The sequence below is a fragment of the Tamandua tetradactyla genome, chromosome 14 (genome assembly GCF_023851605.1).
Source record: "Tamandua tetradactyla isolate mTamTet1 chromosome 14, mTamTet1.pri, whole genome shotgun sequence".
Classification (NCBI taxonomy): domain Eukaryota; kingdom Metazoa; phylum Chordata; class Mammalia; order Pilosa; family Myrmecophagidae; genus Tamandua; species Tamandua tetradactyla.
This window is the reverse complement of record NC_135340.1, coordinates 70,508,975-70,526,806: the sequence shown is the minus strand read 5'-3', so window position 1 is coordinate 70,526,806 and position 17,832 is coordinate 70,508,975. Positions and strand designations below refer to the sequence as shown.

At 34.0% G+C, this 17,832-nt stretch overlaps 2 protein-coding genes across 11 annotated transcripts in view; one reads left to right on the top strand and one right to left on the bottom strand.

Annotated features, from left to right (window-relative positions):
• The window catches only part of CCPG1 (cell cycle progression 1), a 70,011-nt gene that overhangs the window by 32,359 nt on the left and 19,820 nt on the right, over window positions 1-17,832 (top strand). For 4 of the 8 annotated variants that reach the window (XM_077127968.1, XM_077127966.1, XM_077127967.1 and 1 more), the window contains 5 exons: window positions 836-931; window positions 2,724-2,978; window positions 7,964-8,085; window positions 10,989-12,394; window positions 14,717-14,814. In XM_077127968.1, the coding sequence (XP_076984083.1) occupies window positions 836-931; window positions 2,724-2,978; window positions 7,964-8,085; window positions 10,989-12,394; window positions 14,717-14,814 (1,977 nt within the window). Of the gene's footprint in view, window positions 1-835; window positions 932-2,723; window positions 2,979-7,963; window positions 8,086-10,988; window positions 12,395-14,716; window positions 16,837-17,832 lie in introns of those variants that run through there. The other 4 variants (XM_077127972.1, XM_077127969.1, XM_077127970.1 and 1 more) reach the window with 4 other exon arrangements.
• Window positions 5,320-17,832, bottom strand: part of PIGB (phosphatidylinositol glycan anchor biosynthesis class B) — a 65,407-nt gene continuing 52,894 nt past the window's right edge. Inside the window, exons 11-13 of one of the 3 annotated variants that reach the window (XR_013162410.1) lie at window positions 16,256-16,436; window positions 15,738-15,931; window positions 5,320-9,490 (exon numbers count right to left, since the gene is read on the bottom strand). Coding sequence is in view for 2 of the 3 variants with exons in the window: in XM_077127974.1 (XP_076984089.1) it covers window positions 15,794-15,931; window positions 16,256-16,436 (319 nt within the window). In the remaining variant the exon portion in view is untranslated. Of the gene's footprint in view, window positions 9,491-15,356; window positions 15,932-16,255; window positions 16,437-17,832 lie in introns of those variants that run through there. The other 2 variants (XM_077127974.1, XM_077127975.1) reach the window with 2 other exon arrangements.

Below are 17,832 nucleotides of genomic sequence, written 5' to 3'. Positions count from 1 at the left end.
AAGATGCAGTTAAGAGGAATATTTTAAAAGGTGTTTGTTTTTTTTTTTTAAATCTATTGCTGTCCCTTCCAAAGGGATTAATTGTTTCAATAAACAAAATGTTAAAAAAATTCATCAAAGATGGAGTTTTGGATCATGTTGAAAATACTATATACAGATCTGTTGCCATTAGCTTTTTATTCTCTCCTTTATCACCATTTTGTTTTCCTTGGTGTGTTAATTTCATGCTACCCTATTACTTCTTTGGTTTTTCCTTTCCCTTTTCTATCTTTTAGGATTTCAACTTCAGTTTTTTATTCTTCTAAATTAGATTCTTGTGGTAATGTAGGTTTTTTTTTTTTTTTTTTTTTTTTTTTTTTTTTTTTTTTTTTTTTTAAAGGAAAGACAGAGAGAAGGAAGGAAGGATAGAAGGAAGGAAGAGAGGAAGAAAGGGAAACATCTTTTTTTTTTTTAAACATTTTCTTGTTTTTTATTGTATTTTGTTTCTCCGTTTTCGTTACATGGGCTGGGGCCGGGAATCGAACCGAGGTCCTCCGGCATAGCAGGCAAGCACTTTGCCCGCTGAGCCACCGCGGCCCGCCCGGTTTTTTTTTTTTTAATTTCAGTACACCACTCACTCCCTCCTCTATGACTCCCCTCCCCTTCCCAGAAGAGTGAATTTGGTAATTGTAGAAAAGTTTATTATAAATAGGTTTAAAAAGACATGATTGTTATATTTTGATGTAGCATAGATAATAATGTTGTGATATTTAAAAGAATTATTTTCAATTCTTTTTTCCTTTTCGTTCTTTATAATAAAGCTTTATACATCTTTTTTCCTGTTTATTCACAAAAGAAAGATGGTGGGAGAAGCTGTGGAAGATTCCTGAATGCATAAGGGGATGGGATGATCAGCTGAAACACCATGTTCCTAGCCAACTCGCTTTCCAAGGTGGTGTGACTGTATCTGATCAGCTTTTCTAGAGCTGAGTGTGCCTAGTCACATTTACTATTTATCTAGTGCTTTACAGATACCTGTTGTCATCTGTGATACTCTAAACAGGTGTTCAAAATTGATCTTGTAAAAAAGCTGGCTAAGCTTATTGCATGACTTTGCATTGCTTGCATCTTGGACTGTGGGCCCAATTAAGCTTTAAAAGAAGTTTAAACATCACAATATTTCAGCTATCATATATATGGGTTTAAAAAAGATGGAAGTTTTAGATAAGAATGTGAATTTATTAGTATGGGTTAAATGGGTTGTCTACTTTAATTATATAGTGAAGGCAATGTATGTGTAAGGTAGAATTGAAAATTTATTTAAAGAATACAGATAAGTGTTTTGTTTTTACATTTACTTATATGAGAAAGTGTGACCTTAATACTTCCAACCATGATCATGAATGCGTTTGTATTATGTAATGCTTTGTTTAAGTCTTCCTTTCTTTCTCTTTGTCCAAGAAATATAACCCCACAGCTGAGGCGACGGCATCTTGGGAAAACTAGTGATCAAGGATAACCTGATAAACATGATGGGCATATAAGGGTCATGGCCCAAAAATCTGTCATTGGCACCTGTATCACTAACTATTAGGAATATTCGTTTATTCAGTAGTGCCTTCTGTCTTTGTGTCTGTTGTTGTAAGTGTGAAACTTAACTGAACCCTTCATAATCCATCTTTGAAAAGTATTGCCTATCCTAAATCACCAGCTTTCCTGTGGCATGGATATCCTGTCTTCTGAAGAACTGTTTTGCTTTTTTGAAGCATGAATGTTTGTTGTGTTAGAGCTCCTTCTACCAAATTGAGGTTCACAATTTACCCTTTTAATTCTTTTCTTTTTCTTCTAACTCGTCTGTGGAGATTATTACTGAGTGATCTAATTCTTCTGTGTCAACGTATGGTTTACTGATATATGAAACAACATTAAGAAATTGTGCATTTGAAAAAACAAAGGTGGTTTTTCCAGTGGATATGTTTCCGGGCCTTGAGATTTCTTATAGGATTTTTTTTCAGTTTGTTATTCCTTACTGTTCTTTTCATAAAGCAACAGCACCAGACTAGTGTTTAATATCGGAGATAGCTTTTGTGTCACTTCCTCATGCTGACATATTTACTAGAGGGTGAAATTAATAACCTTCTAGTAAGAGTGGCAGTCGAAGGGAAGGGCTCATCTAACTTCTGGAAACCTATGTTAAACTATAGAGCTTTGAACTTTGATTGTGGGCTAATAGTATGAAATGAAACTAGGGACAAGGTAAACCCAAGGAAGAGTATTAGTATTTATTGTACTGTGTAAATCACAGGAACTGCTTGTACATTTTCCTGTGTTTCTTAAACAGCTGAGCTTAAATTACCTCTGTTTCAGATTGAATGGTTAGAGGCTTTTTATTCCTTCCCCAAATTATAATTTTTTATATAGTTTTAATGGCACTGAAATGTAATAGGCTATAAGAATGAATGATTAGTATTCTAATGATATAAAGTACAAAAGGGGTGAGAAAAAGTAGATAAGTCCTCAAAGGCACAGAATATGCTGAGCAGATTCTTGTGTATCACAGTTGAACCCTTTTAGGTTTTGGCTTTATGTTGATAAATGTGAGCACTTGTGTTTGTGGTTCTTTTTGGCTGCCTCATGTAAAAAGGCATGTAGAGATAGTATTGATTAATTCTAAATCACATTTACTGGGAAAACTTTTCAAAAATTTTAATACCTAAATATCTATACTTTTCTTTTTAAAATAGTATTCACATCTCAACCTAGTGATGATGAATCAAGTAGTGATGACATCAGTCTTCAGCCTAGTCCTGCCTTTAGACGACGCCGTGCTAGGAAGAAGACTCTTTCTAGTTCAGAATCTGAAGAGCGGCTTCTTGCTGAACAAGAAGCTGAACCTTCCAAGGAGAAGTTACATAAGCACCAGTTCAGCAGTGGTCTCAATAAATGTGTTATACTTGCTTTGGTGATTGCAATCAGTATGGGATTTGGACATTTCTATGGTAAGTATCTGAAAATTTCTTTTACATTAACTGACATTGTAGTGTAGAAGCAGTTAAATAAGAGTGATGAATTCTGGAATCTGTTTTAGTGCTGTCAATTAAATAAATGTATGGCCTTCGAAAACTTGCAGCCTGTTTGAGCCTCAGTTTTCTCATTTGTAAAATTGGAATAGTGCTACCTGTCTCACAAAGCAGTTATATGAGGCAGTAATTATTTATTTAAGAAATGTAAGGATTAATGTAATATGTATGTTTGTGGCTCTTTTTAAATAATAAAGACATTAAAAATCTGAAAGATCTATCATGAGGCAGATCATTTTAATTAGGAATCATAAACTTATTACAGTTAGGAAGAATATTTAAATCCCAGTTTGAAATAGCTACATTTGAACACAATAATTAGTGCTCATTTCTTCTATTGAGATTTCAGGCTTTATGTAAACATGTTTTGTGACCTTTATTGCTATTCCCATGAGTCATGTGAATAGACAGTATTTTCATTTTGTAGTTCAGCATCATAGTTTGCTTAGTATTATACTTGCTAGTGTTAATGTTTTTTTCCCCCCACAGGTAAACATGAAGGTAACAAAGGAGGAAGGTCTTATTTTATATATATATTTCCTACTAAAAAAAATTTGGTTATTGATTTTTAATATTAATCCAGATTGCATTTAAACCCCAGCAATTGCATGACCTTTTGACTCTTTTGTAGAAAGATCAGTTTAGAGAGATGTGCTTTCAAATTTGAGAAATTATGTTATTTTAGCATTTTGTTTTCTTATATAATTTGCTCTAATGATTATATTTAATAAAACATTTTCCTGTGCTTTTTTCTGTTTGCTTTTTCAGAATATGAAAAATCTGAGTGACATAGTATGAATTGTGTTTATATAGCAATGAGATTGGTTTAATAAACATATAAGAATTGATCTGAATGACTGTTAGCTTTTCAAGGTCACTACTTAAAGGACATCACAACTTTTCCTTAATTTGGTTCTGATCTAAGCATTTCTAAAAAACCTTTGGAGTTGCTTTTGGAGCTATCCTCTACCAGGAAGTTGGTCATTGCATCCCATAGTCAGTCATTTTCTTTATAATCATTTAACATACATACCATCTAAGTGAATCACTCCTTATATTCACCAGTCTTGGCTCCAAATAAATTTGGAGTGTTAAATCTATGCTGGAGGAGAAAACTAACATAAATGAGGATAGTAAAACAGTGTACTTCAGGTATTTGGCACTGCTTGCAGTTCTGAAAGTGCTTTCAGTAGAGATTAAATAGATGTTGACCAAAGGAAGCAGAGGTATAATAGTGCATAAATTCTGCAGATGGTCACATCTAAGTAAGGGAAGAATACATATTTGGTTTTGAAAAGACTACTTCTCTTTAATTAGCTGTAGTACATCTAGAAATGTGAAGGAATGAAATGTTCTGTGTAAGCATACTTTTTACTTTAGAAATACTGTATGACCCCATTTTTTCAAGTGTTAAGAATAAAGAATTACCAAGTCAGAAGCAATTGGTGACATAGAGGCACTTCAAGTTGGCTTAGTTCCTCAGGGTTATCATTGTGGAGGTGGATCATCATACCAGCATGGTAAGGAGATGCTAGTTAATGAACATGTACAGTAGTAATCCATATTTTAATTTGGATAAATATTTAAAACTAGGTACCATGGAAAAGGTTTAAAAAAATCTTCATGCATGAAGCACCTTTCTTACTCTTTATTTATTTATAGATTATCCTCTAAAAAAAGTCAGTGGAATTCAGTTGATTTAGTTTTATGGAGTTGCTTTAGCTATTAATAGGCTTCCCTGGTCTTCAGCAGACAATATAATCGAATTTAATTAGGTGGTAAATTATATGGCGCAATTAGAATGACAGCTCAGAAGAGCTTATTAAGTGCTGATAGGACTTTTTAACTTATTAAGTGCTGATAGGATTTGAGCTGGGTCTAGTCTAGATAAACTTAGGATATACAGAAGGGAAAGTGGGACATTTCTGCAATAGAGACTATGATAATGTGAGGAAGAGGTAAACTTTCTGGATTTGGAAGCAGTGAGAAGACTGTGACTGTGCTGTAGCAGAATGGGCATTTAGCAATAATGAAATATAAGGTTGGAATAGGTAGGATTCTTTTCTATTGTAGAGCATCTTAGAATCTAGAGTTTGATTAGTGGAGTGACCTGACAGCAGTATTTTTTCCCCCCATATAGGCTTTTTTAAAAACTTTTTTTATTATATAATATAACATACATACAAAGCAAAGAAAGAAAAAAGCAATAGTTTTCAAAGCACTCTTCAACAAGTAGTTACAGAAGAGATCCCAGAGTTTGTCATGGGCTACCATACCATCATATCAGATTTTTCTTTTTAGCTGCTCTAGAATATTGGAGGCTAGAAGGAATATTTCTTTTTTTATCATGACTTTTTCTTTTTTGTGAAAAATAACATATATACAAACAATAGATTTCAAAGCACAGTACAACAATTATTAGTGGTAGAACAGATTTTGGAGTTTGGATGGGTTACAGTTCCACCATTTTAGGTTTTTACTCCTATCTGCTCTAAGATACTGGAGACTAAAAAAATATGAATAGGATGATTCAGCAATCATGCTTGTTTGTTAAATCCTACCTTTTCCCAACAACGGTATTTTTAGAAGAAAAGTACAGGAAGAATGGAATGGTTAAGTGGTATGGGAAAGACTAGAACAGTCAGCTAGGAGGTTTAATAATCTAGATATTGGGTGACGAGGACTGTGACAACTATAGTAAAGTGAGGATAGAGAGAAGTTTGATGAAATGAGGGACACTAAAGGAATAATGGAAAATAGGACTTTGAGCCTGGATATTGGTGATTTATTAAATTCCTGAAATTGGTGATTTATTAAATTCCTGAAGTGTGCTAGCTGGTTTACTTCTGGTTTTGGGAGACTACTGGTAAAGAATTTTGCTGGATGCTTAAGTAAATAGATGGTAAACTCAGTTTGGTTGTTTTTACTCTACTTTATACTAGTGTGCTTTAGGGTCTGTGTTTGAAGTTTGATTTTTTAGGAAGTCTTCTAAACAATTGTGCCCAACAGGCAGCTGGGTATATTGGCTGGAAGCTCTTGTGAGAGATTGAAACTATATGTAGACGAGAAGTCTTATAGGAGTGATAGCAGAAACTATGTCAGTGGTGTGATACTAGGCCGAATTTACAGACCTGACCAGAAGGCTAAAGATTGTGCCTTGGATAATAACACTTTACTGTTAGGCAGGGAAAATGCAGGGGGAAAAAAGCCCAATGGCTGATTAGTGAGACTGAAAAACGCCACATTGAGACAGTCATTAAGCATATGCTATGTGTGCTATTACCTCGAATTCAGGTCTTAATAGTTTCTTTTCAGTGGGCAAAGGCATTCTTCCTTCTAACAGTTTGAAATAGAATGGTAGAGATTTTCTATAATGGGAACTATAGATGAATTCATTTCAACATTAAAAATAATCAGATTCTTTTGAGGAATTTGATAGTGTGGCATGAACATGTCAGAAGCAGAAAGAAGTTTCCCACTTGATAAATTGGAATATTTAAAGAGAAGTAAGTCTTAGCACAAAATATCAGAGCTGTTAATAGACATTTAGCTAATATCTAACAGTTGTCTCTGATTTGGTAAAAGTTTTCTTTTTAGTATTTTTCAAGAAGTGTTTAGAATAGATTAAAACTTAAATTTGGGTGGCTCAGCAGGCAGAGTTCTTGCCTGCCATGCCAGAGACCCAGGTTCGATTCCTGGTGCCTGCCCATGTGAAAAAAAAAACAAAAGCTTAATTTTTATATCAGTAAAGGAAGAAATAATGAGTTATCATTACAAGTGCTTTTGTTGCAAAATACTTTGTTGTTAACATACTTGTATGGGACTCTAGATGTAATATTTTTGCCAAATGCATTTTGCCTTTTTATTGTTTGTGATTTTTTTTTTCTCTTACCCGTGAAACATGTAGCAGTATGTAAACAGCATGTCTTGGTAAAAGTAACATTTTAATCTTCAGAGTGAAAATATTGAGAATCCTAGTTGGTTTATGATTCCATTATCACTGTTGGGAAAGGGATGGCGGTAATCCAGTTTTGGTGTCTGTGTGGTCCCAAGAAGAATGAGCAGCAGTTTCTGTCACTTACTTCAGTTTGGCTCACAGCACGTTGGGTAGGGGTCATAGCAGGAGATAGCTCTTTGAGTTCTACTCAGCTGTACTTCTATTTAGGTTAGAAGGAAGTCAACTTGGCCGGTGTATTTAAAGCATAGCTTATAATTTAAAGCATATTTATAAATACAGAACTAACTATTGCTGAATTTTTTAAAATTTGGCTTTGAGAATGGTGAATAACCAGTTATTTTCCCTGCTATACTTTTTAGGCTTATGTGGGATACTTGTATCATTTATTTAAAATACAGTGAGAAAAAATACAGAAGTTCATTTTAATTTTTCCTTATTGACTATAATCTGACTAGAAATCATTTTTTGTTTCTCTATCTATGGAAGAGGGGATGAAACACTTTCCCACTTCAAAGACTCCTCCCTCCTCCTCCCCCCCCCCAAAGAAAAACAAAAAGAAAAAAACTTGGTATGCCTTCAGTATAGTAGAATAAAGTCATTACATAGTTTCTCTGTTGCGGTAATGTGGGCTGGCTTGTTTTTATCAAAATGATAGTGAAGGGCTTAAATGATTGTGGGTGAATGCTAAAGAAAATAACCTACTGGGCCTGATTTACGTTATGATTAACACTTACTGCTGTTTGATGAATAGGCTCCATGAGCTTGTAGTTACTCTCAATTTAATCAATTTTTATGGGACAGTGAAATGCTGATACTTTGGAAAAAAATGATTCTGTCCAGATCAAGTATTTAGATTATATGTAGATTAAATGTTTAATCATATATTTTAAAAAGATTAGTAGTCATAATGTTTATTATATACCCCTAATGAAAATTTTGATTTCAGGTACAATTCAGATTCAGAAACGTCAACAGTTGGTCAGAAAGATACATGAAGATGAGTTGAATGATATGAAGGATTATCTTTCTCAGTGTCAACAGGAGCAAGAGTCTTTTATAGATTATAAGGTATGTACTATTAACAAAAAAAAATTATAACTGGTAATTATTGTGCTATTTAGATATGTTCAGCACATATTAGTAAATCAATAGTAATATTGGTAATTGTTAATTGAGCACTTAATATGTCCTATGCACTATCAAAAGTACATCATATGTAGTATTTCTCTTATTTCTCACTGCATTCCTGTGAAGTAAGCAAGTATTAACTTCATTTTATAAATGAGAGAGAGGTTCAGAAAGGTTAAGTAATTTTCCCAAGGCTAGGAACTGGCAAAGCTGGATTTGACTGTAAAAGCACTTGATCTAACCACCATGCTATATTATAATTGACATTTTTATACTGCTGAGCAAAACACTTTCCATTCAGTGGAAGGAAAAGAGGAAAGTTTGTGGCCATATAGCCAGAAACTGGATCAGAAAAGTGTCAGCCAGGCCTTTTGCTTTGATTCCTGCTAATTCTGTTGGAGCATGTTATTGCTTTCCTGCCTAAAACCCTATATATCCCACAGGACTGTACTATTCATTCTGTTTAGTTATCAGGCTGGTCTCTTTTCTATTTCTTCCCTAGGAAAGGTGAAGTGATTATAGATAAGCTCAGGGTAGAAAAGTAAACTGTTCCTTTCTCTCTCCATTCCCCCATATTTCCTTAACAAATTTTGTATGCATAGGGGGTTATGATTGTGTTTCTAGTGAAGACAGAATCCCATTTGACATACCAACTGTATCTTTCAGGGAGGTTCTACTGAAATTAATCATAAATAGTGCAGTTTTTCCCAACCTGGATCAGAGAATGTTATGAAAAGAGTAGCCATTTTCTTCTTTGCTACCATGGTTCCTGGTTCCATAGAGTGACGCTGGCTTTCAGGAGACTTGCCATGCACAGATCTTTACTGAAAGTTTTTGCAGATCTCGTTTCCAGCTCTTAAGTATGGCTCACATGTTGAAGATGTCCATGGAAGAACTGCTCAGCATCTGTTTATCAGTCACTTCTTCCAAGATTATTGAGTTTACTGGATGAGGAAAATTGTACCCTCTGGTCATTCTGGCTTTCCTGTGCTTGTGTGCATTTAAAGATGGTGCTACCTGAGTGTCTTCTACTCCACAGTCCACAGCTCTTGGGTAGATGAGACTGTTGTTTTCCTTCATGCAGGGAGAGTAGATGAAATGAACATAATTTAATTTTAATTTCTTCTCTGAAGATAAGTGAGGCATATAACGAAGCAACCATTGCAGTTTTTTTTAACTTTTTTAAAAATTGTACAATATAATATATAAACAAAGCAAAGAAAGAAAAAAGTAATAGTTTTCAAAGCACTCTTCAACAATAGTTACAGGGCAGATTCCAGTTTGTCATGGGTTACCGTACCATCATTGCAGATTTTTTCTTCTAGCTGCTCCAGAACATTGGAGGCTAGAAGAAGGAATAAATATTTTTTTATCATCACAATCGACATTTTTTTCATGAAAAATAACATATATACAAAAACAATTTCAAAGCACAGCACAACATTTAGTTGTAGAACAGATTTCAGAGTTTGATATGGTATGGGTTACAATGCCACAATTTTAGGCTTTTCTAGCTGCTATTAAGACTAAAAGAAATATCAGTATAATGATTCAGCAGTCATATTTGTTTGTTAAACCCTACCTTCTCTGTATAACTCTACCATTACCTTTGATATTTCTCCCACTCTTTAGGGGTATTTGGGCTGTGCTCATTTTAACTTGGTCATGTTGGAAGGCACTGTCAATAATAGGGGATAAGTGGATGGAACAATTCAAACAGTTGTTTTTTTGAGTGAATATACTGTCAGTTTCTTTTAAAGAACTTTTTAAAAATGTTTTTGTAATCAGTTATTTTGCTGGGATAACTAAATTAACTAAAATTTAAGTTCATTTTATATATTTATATATCAAGATATTTTAACTGACAGAATAATATTATCCATGAATTTATGGTGTTACTCTAAACCTGTTGAAGCACACTTTAATAATTTCAGTGTTTTTTAGTAATGCATTTGTTGAAAGAAAAATCAAATCAGTTAAGGCTATCTTGAACTGCCGTAAAATTCTGTTCTGATTGAACATGATTTCTCATTATCTCAAATGCTGGCTTTAGAGCTATATGGGTAATTTGGGTTACATTTGCTTCAGAAGTTTATTTGAAATTGAGGAAATTATAATTTGGATTCAGTTTGTCCTCTGAAGTGTTTGTAGATAATTGTTATGACTTAACCTATACTTACCTAAAGCTGCCTACACTTACCTAAAAGCTGTTAACTTGCACAGCACTTGGGTCTTTTAAATAAGACCAAGATTATTGAAATATTTCTTCTTTCAAAGGGTGGAGTGACTATACACAAGATCTTTTGAGGCCTAAAGTCAGCTTGAGCTGCAACTTTAAAGATAATCTTCCCCACCTCTAGATCGGAGAAGAAACCTTTCAACTGCCTAATTTCTCCAGGAGCTTCCCCAGGAGAGATCTAGTTCTATAGTCAAAAGGGCTACCTTTTTTTCTTCTGACTTGTAAATGGGTCCAGAAACCAGTAAGGATTTCTTATGATGAGGGAAATCTAGAAATACTGATCAATAGTATCCCTATTAATTTAAAAATTCTATTAGAGTTTAACACAGCTCTAGTTAACTTTTTCCTGTCTTTAAATTCTTCCATCATATTATTCTTAGTTTGATATAGCTCTCTGCTATGTATTTCTTCCATATAATCCTTATATTTTCCAAATTTTATACTACTGAAAATACTACCAAGGGGAATTTGAAAATACTACCCAGGAGGATAGTCTCAAGAAATAAAGATACTGAAGTATACTAGGTCGTTCTTAAATATGAAAGATTTAAATTCAGCTTTTAAAGCACTTGAATATTTTTCTTTCTTCTTTTTCAAAAAATAGTCATTGAAGGAAAACCTTGCGAAGTGTTGGACCCTTACTGAAGCAGAGAAAATGTCCTTTGAAACTCAGAAAAAGAACCTTGCTACAGAAAATCAGTACTTAAGAACATCTCTGGAGAAGGAAGAAAAAGCCTTATCTTCATTACAGAAAGAGCTAAGGAAACTAAGAGAACAGATTAGGATACTGGAAGATAAAGGAACAAGTACTGAATTAGTTACAGAAAATCAGAAACTTAGGCAGCATTTGGAAGAGGAAAAGCAGAGAATGCATAGCTTCTTTAATCAGTGGGAGCCTCTATTGGCAGAAACAAAAATGTTAAGAAGAGAACTGGAGAGAGAACGACTAAGAACAATTGCTTTAAGGATGGAACTTCAGCAGTTAAGCACTAGTCAGCCCTATGGCAATCCAGATTCTCCCAATGTATTGGCTGAAAAAACAGAAATAGAAACCTTGCAGGGAAGACTCACTGAGCTGGAGCAGAAGCTAACCTTTGAACAGCAGCGTTCTGATTTGTGGGAAAGACTGTATGTTGAGGCAAAAGATCAAAATGGAAAACAAGAAACTGATGGAAAAAAGAAAGGGGACAGAGGAAATCACAGGGTTAAAAATAAGTCAAAAGAAACGTTTTTGGGTTCAGTTAAAGAAACATTTGATGCCATGAAGAATTCAACCAAGGAGTTTGTGAGGCATCATAAGGAAAAAATTAAACAAGCTAAAGAAGCTGTGAAGGAAAACCTGAAAAAATTCTCAGATTCAGTTAAATCTACTTTTAGACATTTCAAAGATAACACCAAGAATATCTTTGATGAAAAGGGGAATAAAAGATTTGCTGCTACAGAAGAAGCGGCTAAAAAGTCAAGAACAACTTATCATGAATATTTACATCCGCAGAGCAAGGCAACTATGCGAAACCAGAACAGTAGAGGTCCTACTATGCAAAAGGAGGAAAGGAAAGAAAAGCCAATTCACTTTGAAGGATGTGGAAAAAATACAAATTCACAGAAATACAGTGCTGACCCTCAGTATACTAAAAATTATCATTCTTTGAGAAAGGCTTGTTTTGGTGTATTTGACTGTGTTCGACAGGAATCCATTAGCCTTTTTAATACAATGTTGAATCCTGTAAGGATAGATGAATTTACACGAATAATTGCAAGATACTTATTACAAGAACTGAATGGCTTCTATCATTGGAAAGAACTTAATCAGTTCATCAGTCAATTTTTTCTGAATGGTGTTTTTATGCATGATCAGAAGCTCTTCACTGACTTTGTTAATGATGTTAAAAATTATCTTAAAAACATGAAGGAATATCAAGTAGATAATGATGGAGTGTTTGAGAATTTGGATAGATATATATATAGACACTTCCTTGATGAAACTGTTTCCCCTCCATATGGACCCAGGTCGGTTTACATAGTACCATGTTAATCACAATAGTTTCTAACATTTATAGTTTGCATAGCATTTTTATCATTTGATAAGTTTTCTTGGACGGTTCCTATCTGTAAAAGACATACTTTATTGCCACTGAGAATTTAGAATAGCTATTACAAACTGATAATTTTATTTAATAATCAGTTTGACTTGGGCAAATGATTTAATTCTTACATTGAAAAAATGAGATATGAAATCCTGTTTTAGCCTGTTTTGCTTCTGTTCAGTATAGTTCATATGAAAAGATAATATAACCTTAAGTGAAATTATTTTCATTTAAGCTTTTATTTATGTACTCACTTTGAGAAGCTAGGAGCAAACACATTTTTTTCTGTGAATTCAGAAGAGCTCATATGCAACAATTCTTATTTTTTTACCTATTTTCATTTGCCCGTTTCATTTACCAACTTAATTATGGCATTTAATACATTTATTGCAGAATTATTGTTGACAGAGAAGTATAATGAAAGAGGCAGACTCAATAAACCATAAGTTCTATGTATGCTTCTTATATATGTAACTTACAAAAATAACTTTTTGTCCATCATTTATCAGCTTTATCCTGTAACATGAAACTTACCTAATTTTCAAATGTTAGCTTCCCTTTTTACCTTTGAGATCGTTACATATACACACACATACTTACATATATATATACGTATATATATATATATATATGTGTGTATCTTTTGAATAAATGCAGTGTGTCTGTAAAATAATGAGACTGGTTCTGGTGTCTTTAGCCATTAAATGTATTTAATGGAACAGGGCAATCTCACAGTACTGTCAAGGATCTCTAAAGCTGGTGCAGAGTCAGGTAAACAGATGATACAGTAAAGAGGTTAAATTAAGGTGTGGAGGTATGTATATGGCACGTGACCTCAGGCTGTCTGGAGATACTTGAGAAGGCTTCATGAATGAGATGGCTTTTGAAATGAACTTTTTTCAAACTGCCTTTTGAAGGAGAAATGGGAATTTGCCAAGCAGATAGGGGAGGGCATTCCACCTCAACTTCATTTAAAAGATTTAAGATGTGAAGACAAGCCACCTCAAGGAGGCAGGGTAGTACCTAGGGATGAATCAAAGAAAAGATTCAGATCATGAGGGCTTCGCTTTGTGCTTCAAGGATTTGTCCTGTAGGACATGACAATCTCTGAAGGATTTTGAGCTTCACAAGGAAGGATAAGAATATATTGCATATTAGATCACTGGCAGCAGCCTGGAGGATGAATTGAAAAGGTGGAAGCTGAAAGGGAAGTCTCTGAAACAATCCAGCTGATGAATATCTGAACTAGGACAATAATAGTAGGAACGGAAAGGAGGAGACCAATTTGAGCAGCAGTAAGTAAAATCGATGGGATTGATTGTGAAAGAGAAGTGGAAAGTGACAATGACTTCCAAGTTCCTGGCTTGGGTCACTAGTTGGATAGTGATAACACCAAGATAAAAGGTTTTGGGCAAGGGAACTGGAGATGAGAATTTGTTTTTGCAGCTGCCTATAACATCCAGCTGGAGAGGATTAGTTGGCCATTGGTTATATGGATCTAGGACTCTGCATATCTAACTGTTATTGTGTGTACATGTGGTCTGGGTTGGAAATACATATCAGACTCCTGGGGAATACATCTATGAGGGTGTAGAAAAGGCTGAAAAGGACAAGACCAAAGAAAGTAACAAAAGCCTATTTTCAGGAAAAAGGAATATACAAATATGTCCAATGCTCAAAGTGGGCGTGGTGGGGGGAGAGATAAGGACTGAAATTTTCTTGGCTCAGGATTTAAGTGGCCATGGCATTATGTACTGTTTCAGTGAAGTAGTAGTGACAAAAGCCTGATTTTAGAAATGGAGGAAAGCAGTAAATGTAGGTAGGTATTGCTTATGAAGCTTAGCTGTAAGAGAAACGTTAACTAGAGAATTTTTGCTTTGTTTTGTTTGTAAGAGATGTGTACATATTTCTGCTGAGGGCTGAAGCCAAAGGAGACAGATTGCTTATTATAGCAAAGGAGGAAAAATAATGGAGACACATCTCATTATTTTATTGTCACATTTCTATTTTTTATTACCTGTTGAATATTTTCCCTTTGTCAAGTTATATTTATCTACTTTTTTATTTTCACAGGTTAGAGTATAATCAATGAATCATTTTTGTATGTATATATTAGGTTTATACATGCTATTTAACATCTTTTTTCAGAGAATTCAGATAATTAATGAAGGAAAGCATTAAAATTGTTTATTATTTAAATAAATTTAACTCTAACATAGTTGAAAAATGTGTTTACTGCTTTCAGTCGACCTGGTAAAAGGCAACGTATGGTAAATATTGAAAACTCCAGGCACCGAAAACAAGAGCAGAAGCACCCTCAGCCACAGCCTTATAAAAGGGAAGGTAAATGGCATAAATATGGTCGCACTAATGGAAGACACATGGCAAATCTTGAAATAGAATTGGGGCAGTTACCTTTTGATCCTAAATACTGATTGTCATGATTATTAATTAGAAAACTGTAGGAAACGTGGATGCTTTCTACGATGTCTGATGTTGAAACTAAGATGAAATTATCAAGATGACTGTCTTTTTTTCTATTTCTAAGTATAATTTGATGGCTTTACACTATTACTCAGAAGCATCAATCAAAAGCTTACTAACCTGCATTTTCCTGTAGTTTAACTTTGCTGCATTGTTTTGGGACTGGAAATGTTCAACTGTAGTTTTTTTGTTAGGCATGCAACAGATTTTATGCATGAAATGAGACTTCCTTTCAGTCTACGAGCTTAAAGCAAATGAGCTCAACTCATACACGACAAAGTGTAATTAGCACTGATACTTGCATTAAATTTGCAGTAGAGCTTGCAAAAAGTACACTGTGCATGCGAGAGAACCAGGTTCGATTCCTGAACCATGCACTCAAAAAAGAAAAAAAGTACATTGTGATAGAAAAAAAAGTACATTGTGATGGAATTTTATCTTTAACATTTTATAATTTTACACCTGCTTCTTGTCTTTTTGTGGGTTCAAGAGCCTGTTGACTTGTGAAGAATTTGCTGCCTTCTTGTGAAAGCTTACTGACTTGTTCTCTTGTGAAATTTCTTGCGTATCTGAATATTGTGGAAGAACAATAAAACTACACCATGAAGAAAACGAAAGGTCTTTATTTAAAATCTGGCACTGTATTAATATGTGATTTTATACTTTGTGACATTTTGCGCATTTCCTTGGCAGTTCTATTAGGTAAAGCGGTTCATAGGAGTTTTTTTGTTGATGTTAGTATGATTCTTACCCAGAGTTTACTTACAGTATCTAAGCATTACCTGAATATCTAAGCAATGTCAGCTTGCCTGGGGAAAGATCTAAAGAGTTCAGAACTTCATCTTCTATTGAGTATGCCTTTTAATTTCCGTTCATAGATGTATATGTGATTCCCAGTTCGACCCTCTGGCAAGTGAGTGTGGAAGATAACAGCAGTTCTCTCATAGTTTCTTGAAATTAGGAAAGCACTTATTTCCTACAAGTAAATAAATGTTTACATAAATAAGGATGTTTTAACTGAGTACTGTTTCAAAGAATTTTAGGATTACCTACTTTAATTGCTCTTACATAAATGTTCTCTTAATAAAACTTAAAGTTTCTTAATAAAAGTATTAACTCATAGTAAATAATGTACCTTGACATAATAGAACTGTGCTGATTTTGACTGGTGAAAAAACAATTACAAAATACCAGTGTTGAAAGGGACAACAGAAAGGCTATGTTGTCTATGTATTAGGTATTTACTACAACTGAGGTGAAAAAAAAACAGTGAGTTTTCCCTTTTATCATGTTTAGTTACCTTCTCCAAAACGCTGAAGATGATCATGTGAGTAGGCAATGATGCATCACTCTTAAACTCTCTATATAGCCAGTTTAAGGGATTTTGATAAAATATATCTGCTTCATCAAGATAATGACTTTTTCCAGTTAGGTCTGGGGGACACTGAAGATATCTCATTGGAAGCGGGCAGTGAACATGGCTATGAAAAGAAAGTTACCATAACAGTTGCAATAAGTAAAAAAAAGAATTGTGAAAATACTCAAGTTACTCCTAAGATACACTGTGTTCACGTAAGAAAATGTGAGGTCTGAATCTGTAAACTCCAATAAGATGAGGAACACAGCCTTTAATGCAGTTTTTCAAAGATGAACACGATTCTCACACCATACAGCAGCAACCCAATCAGAAAGTTCAAACTAAGTATGAAACTTCATTTTTCAAGGTGGGCCATACAGAAAGCCGTGCTTATAACTTTACCTTAGGAAAATTAAACCTCACTTTATACAAAGAGTTAAGATGTCCAATTAGAAGCAAAGTTAAATAATTATGTATAAGTTTATTTATGGAATACATGTAAAATAAATTTATAAAAAATCTAATTATTTTAAAGACTTTTATTGTGATTTTGGAGATGAAGGTCTTATTGCAAGAGGGAAGCAGAAAAAGCTACCAGACTTACATTCCAAAGTAGGAATCAGCTTATTCCCCCTCAATTGTGTGCTTTTAAAAAGGTAAAGTGAGAACTTGGTATACTATACAAAGCCTCAGATGTCCACCACTACAACCATTTATGTATCTCTAGAATTCTGGTTCTTTGCAGTATTACCATTAGAACAAGCATGGAGGGAGAAATGAGTGATGTCTCTTATTTTGGTCCCAATTTTAAAGTTTTTTTAGCAAGGGATCCTTGAGGTCTTTTCATCTAACCCATGCCTTGTGCTGGACTATTGTGGTTTTCTAAATTGTGTATTAATGATTACCATTAATGAGTCATTTAAAAAAAGCATTCTAAAAGGGTTACATTTCCCTAATATGATATCCACATTAATGTTAAGTTGACTAATTGAATGTACACATAAAAAATCCAATTGTTTAAACTCATATTGAGTAAGATAGGAGTAGCATTTCCTATAGGAAAGTTGGTTGCTTTAGTCTGTACCATCATTGGGTAATTGGTAACTGATTTGTCTTTCTGAAATAGAAGTATAGGGCCAAATGGATGTCTTTTTAAATGCCTCTGCATAGCTGAGGCAGTTTTAGTATTTTTATATTTCCTAGAAACAGTTAATTTAAGCACAGAATACCATCTAATTGAATTCCCTAATTTACAGAGCAGAGACAACTGACATCCAAAGATATTAAAAGACTGTTTTAAGACCAGGGCAACAGTCCAGGGGTAAAGCTGGATTAGAATTCCGTGCTTTGAGATAATTTAAAAATATTTATTGCAAGATCAATGAAAACTAAATTAAGAAAACTATAAAATCCCTCTAAAACAGCTTTTTATCCTACATTTAAATCCGATTATTTTAAGACTAAGGTGTTTAAATGTCAAAATAAAGATAATAATGATTATTTAAAAGTGGAATATAACC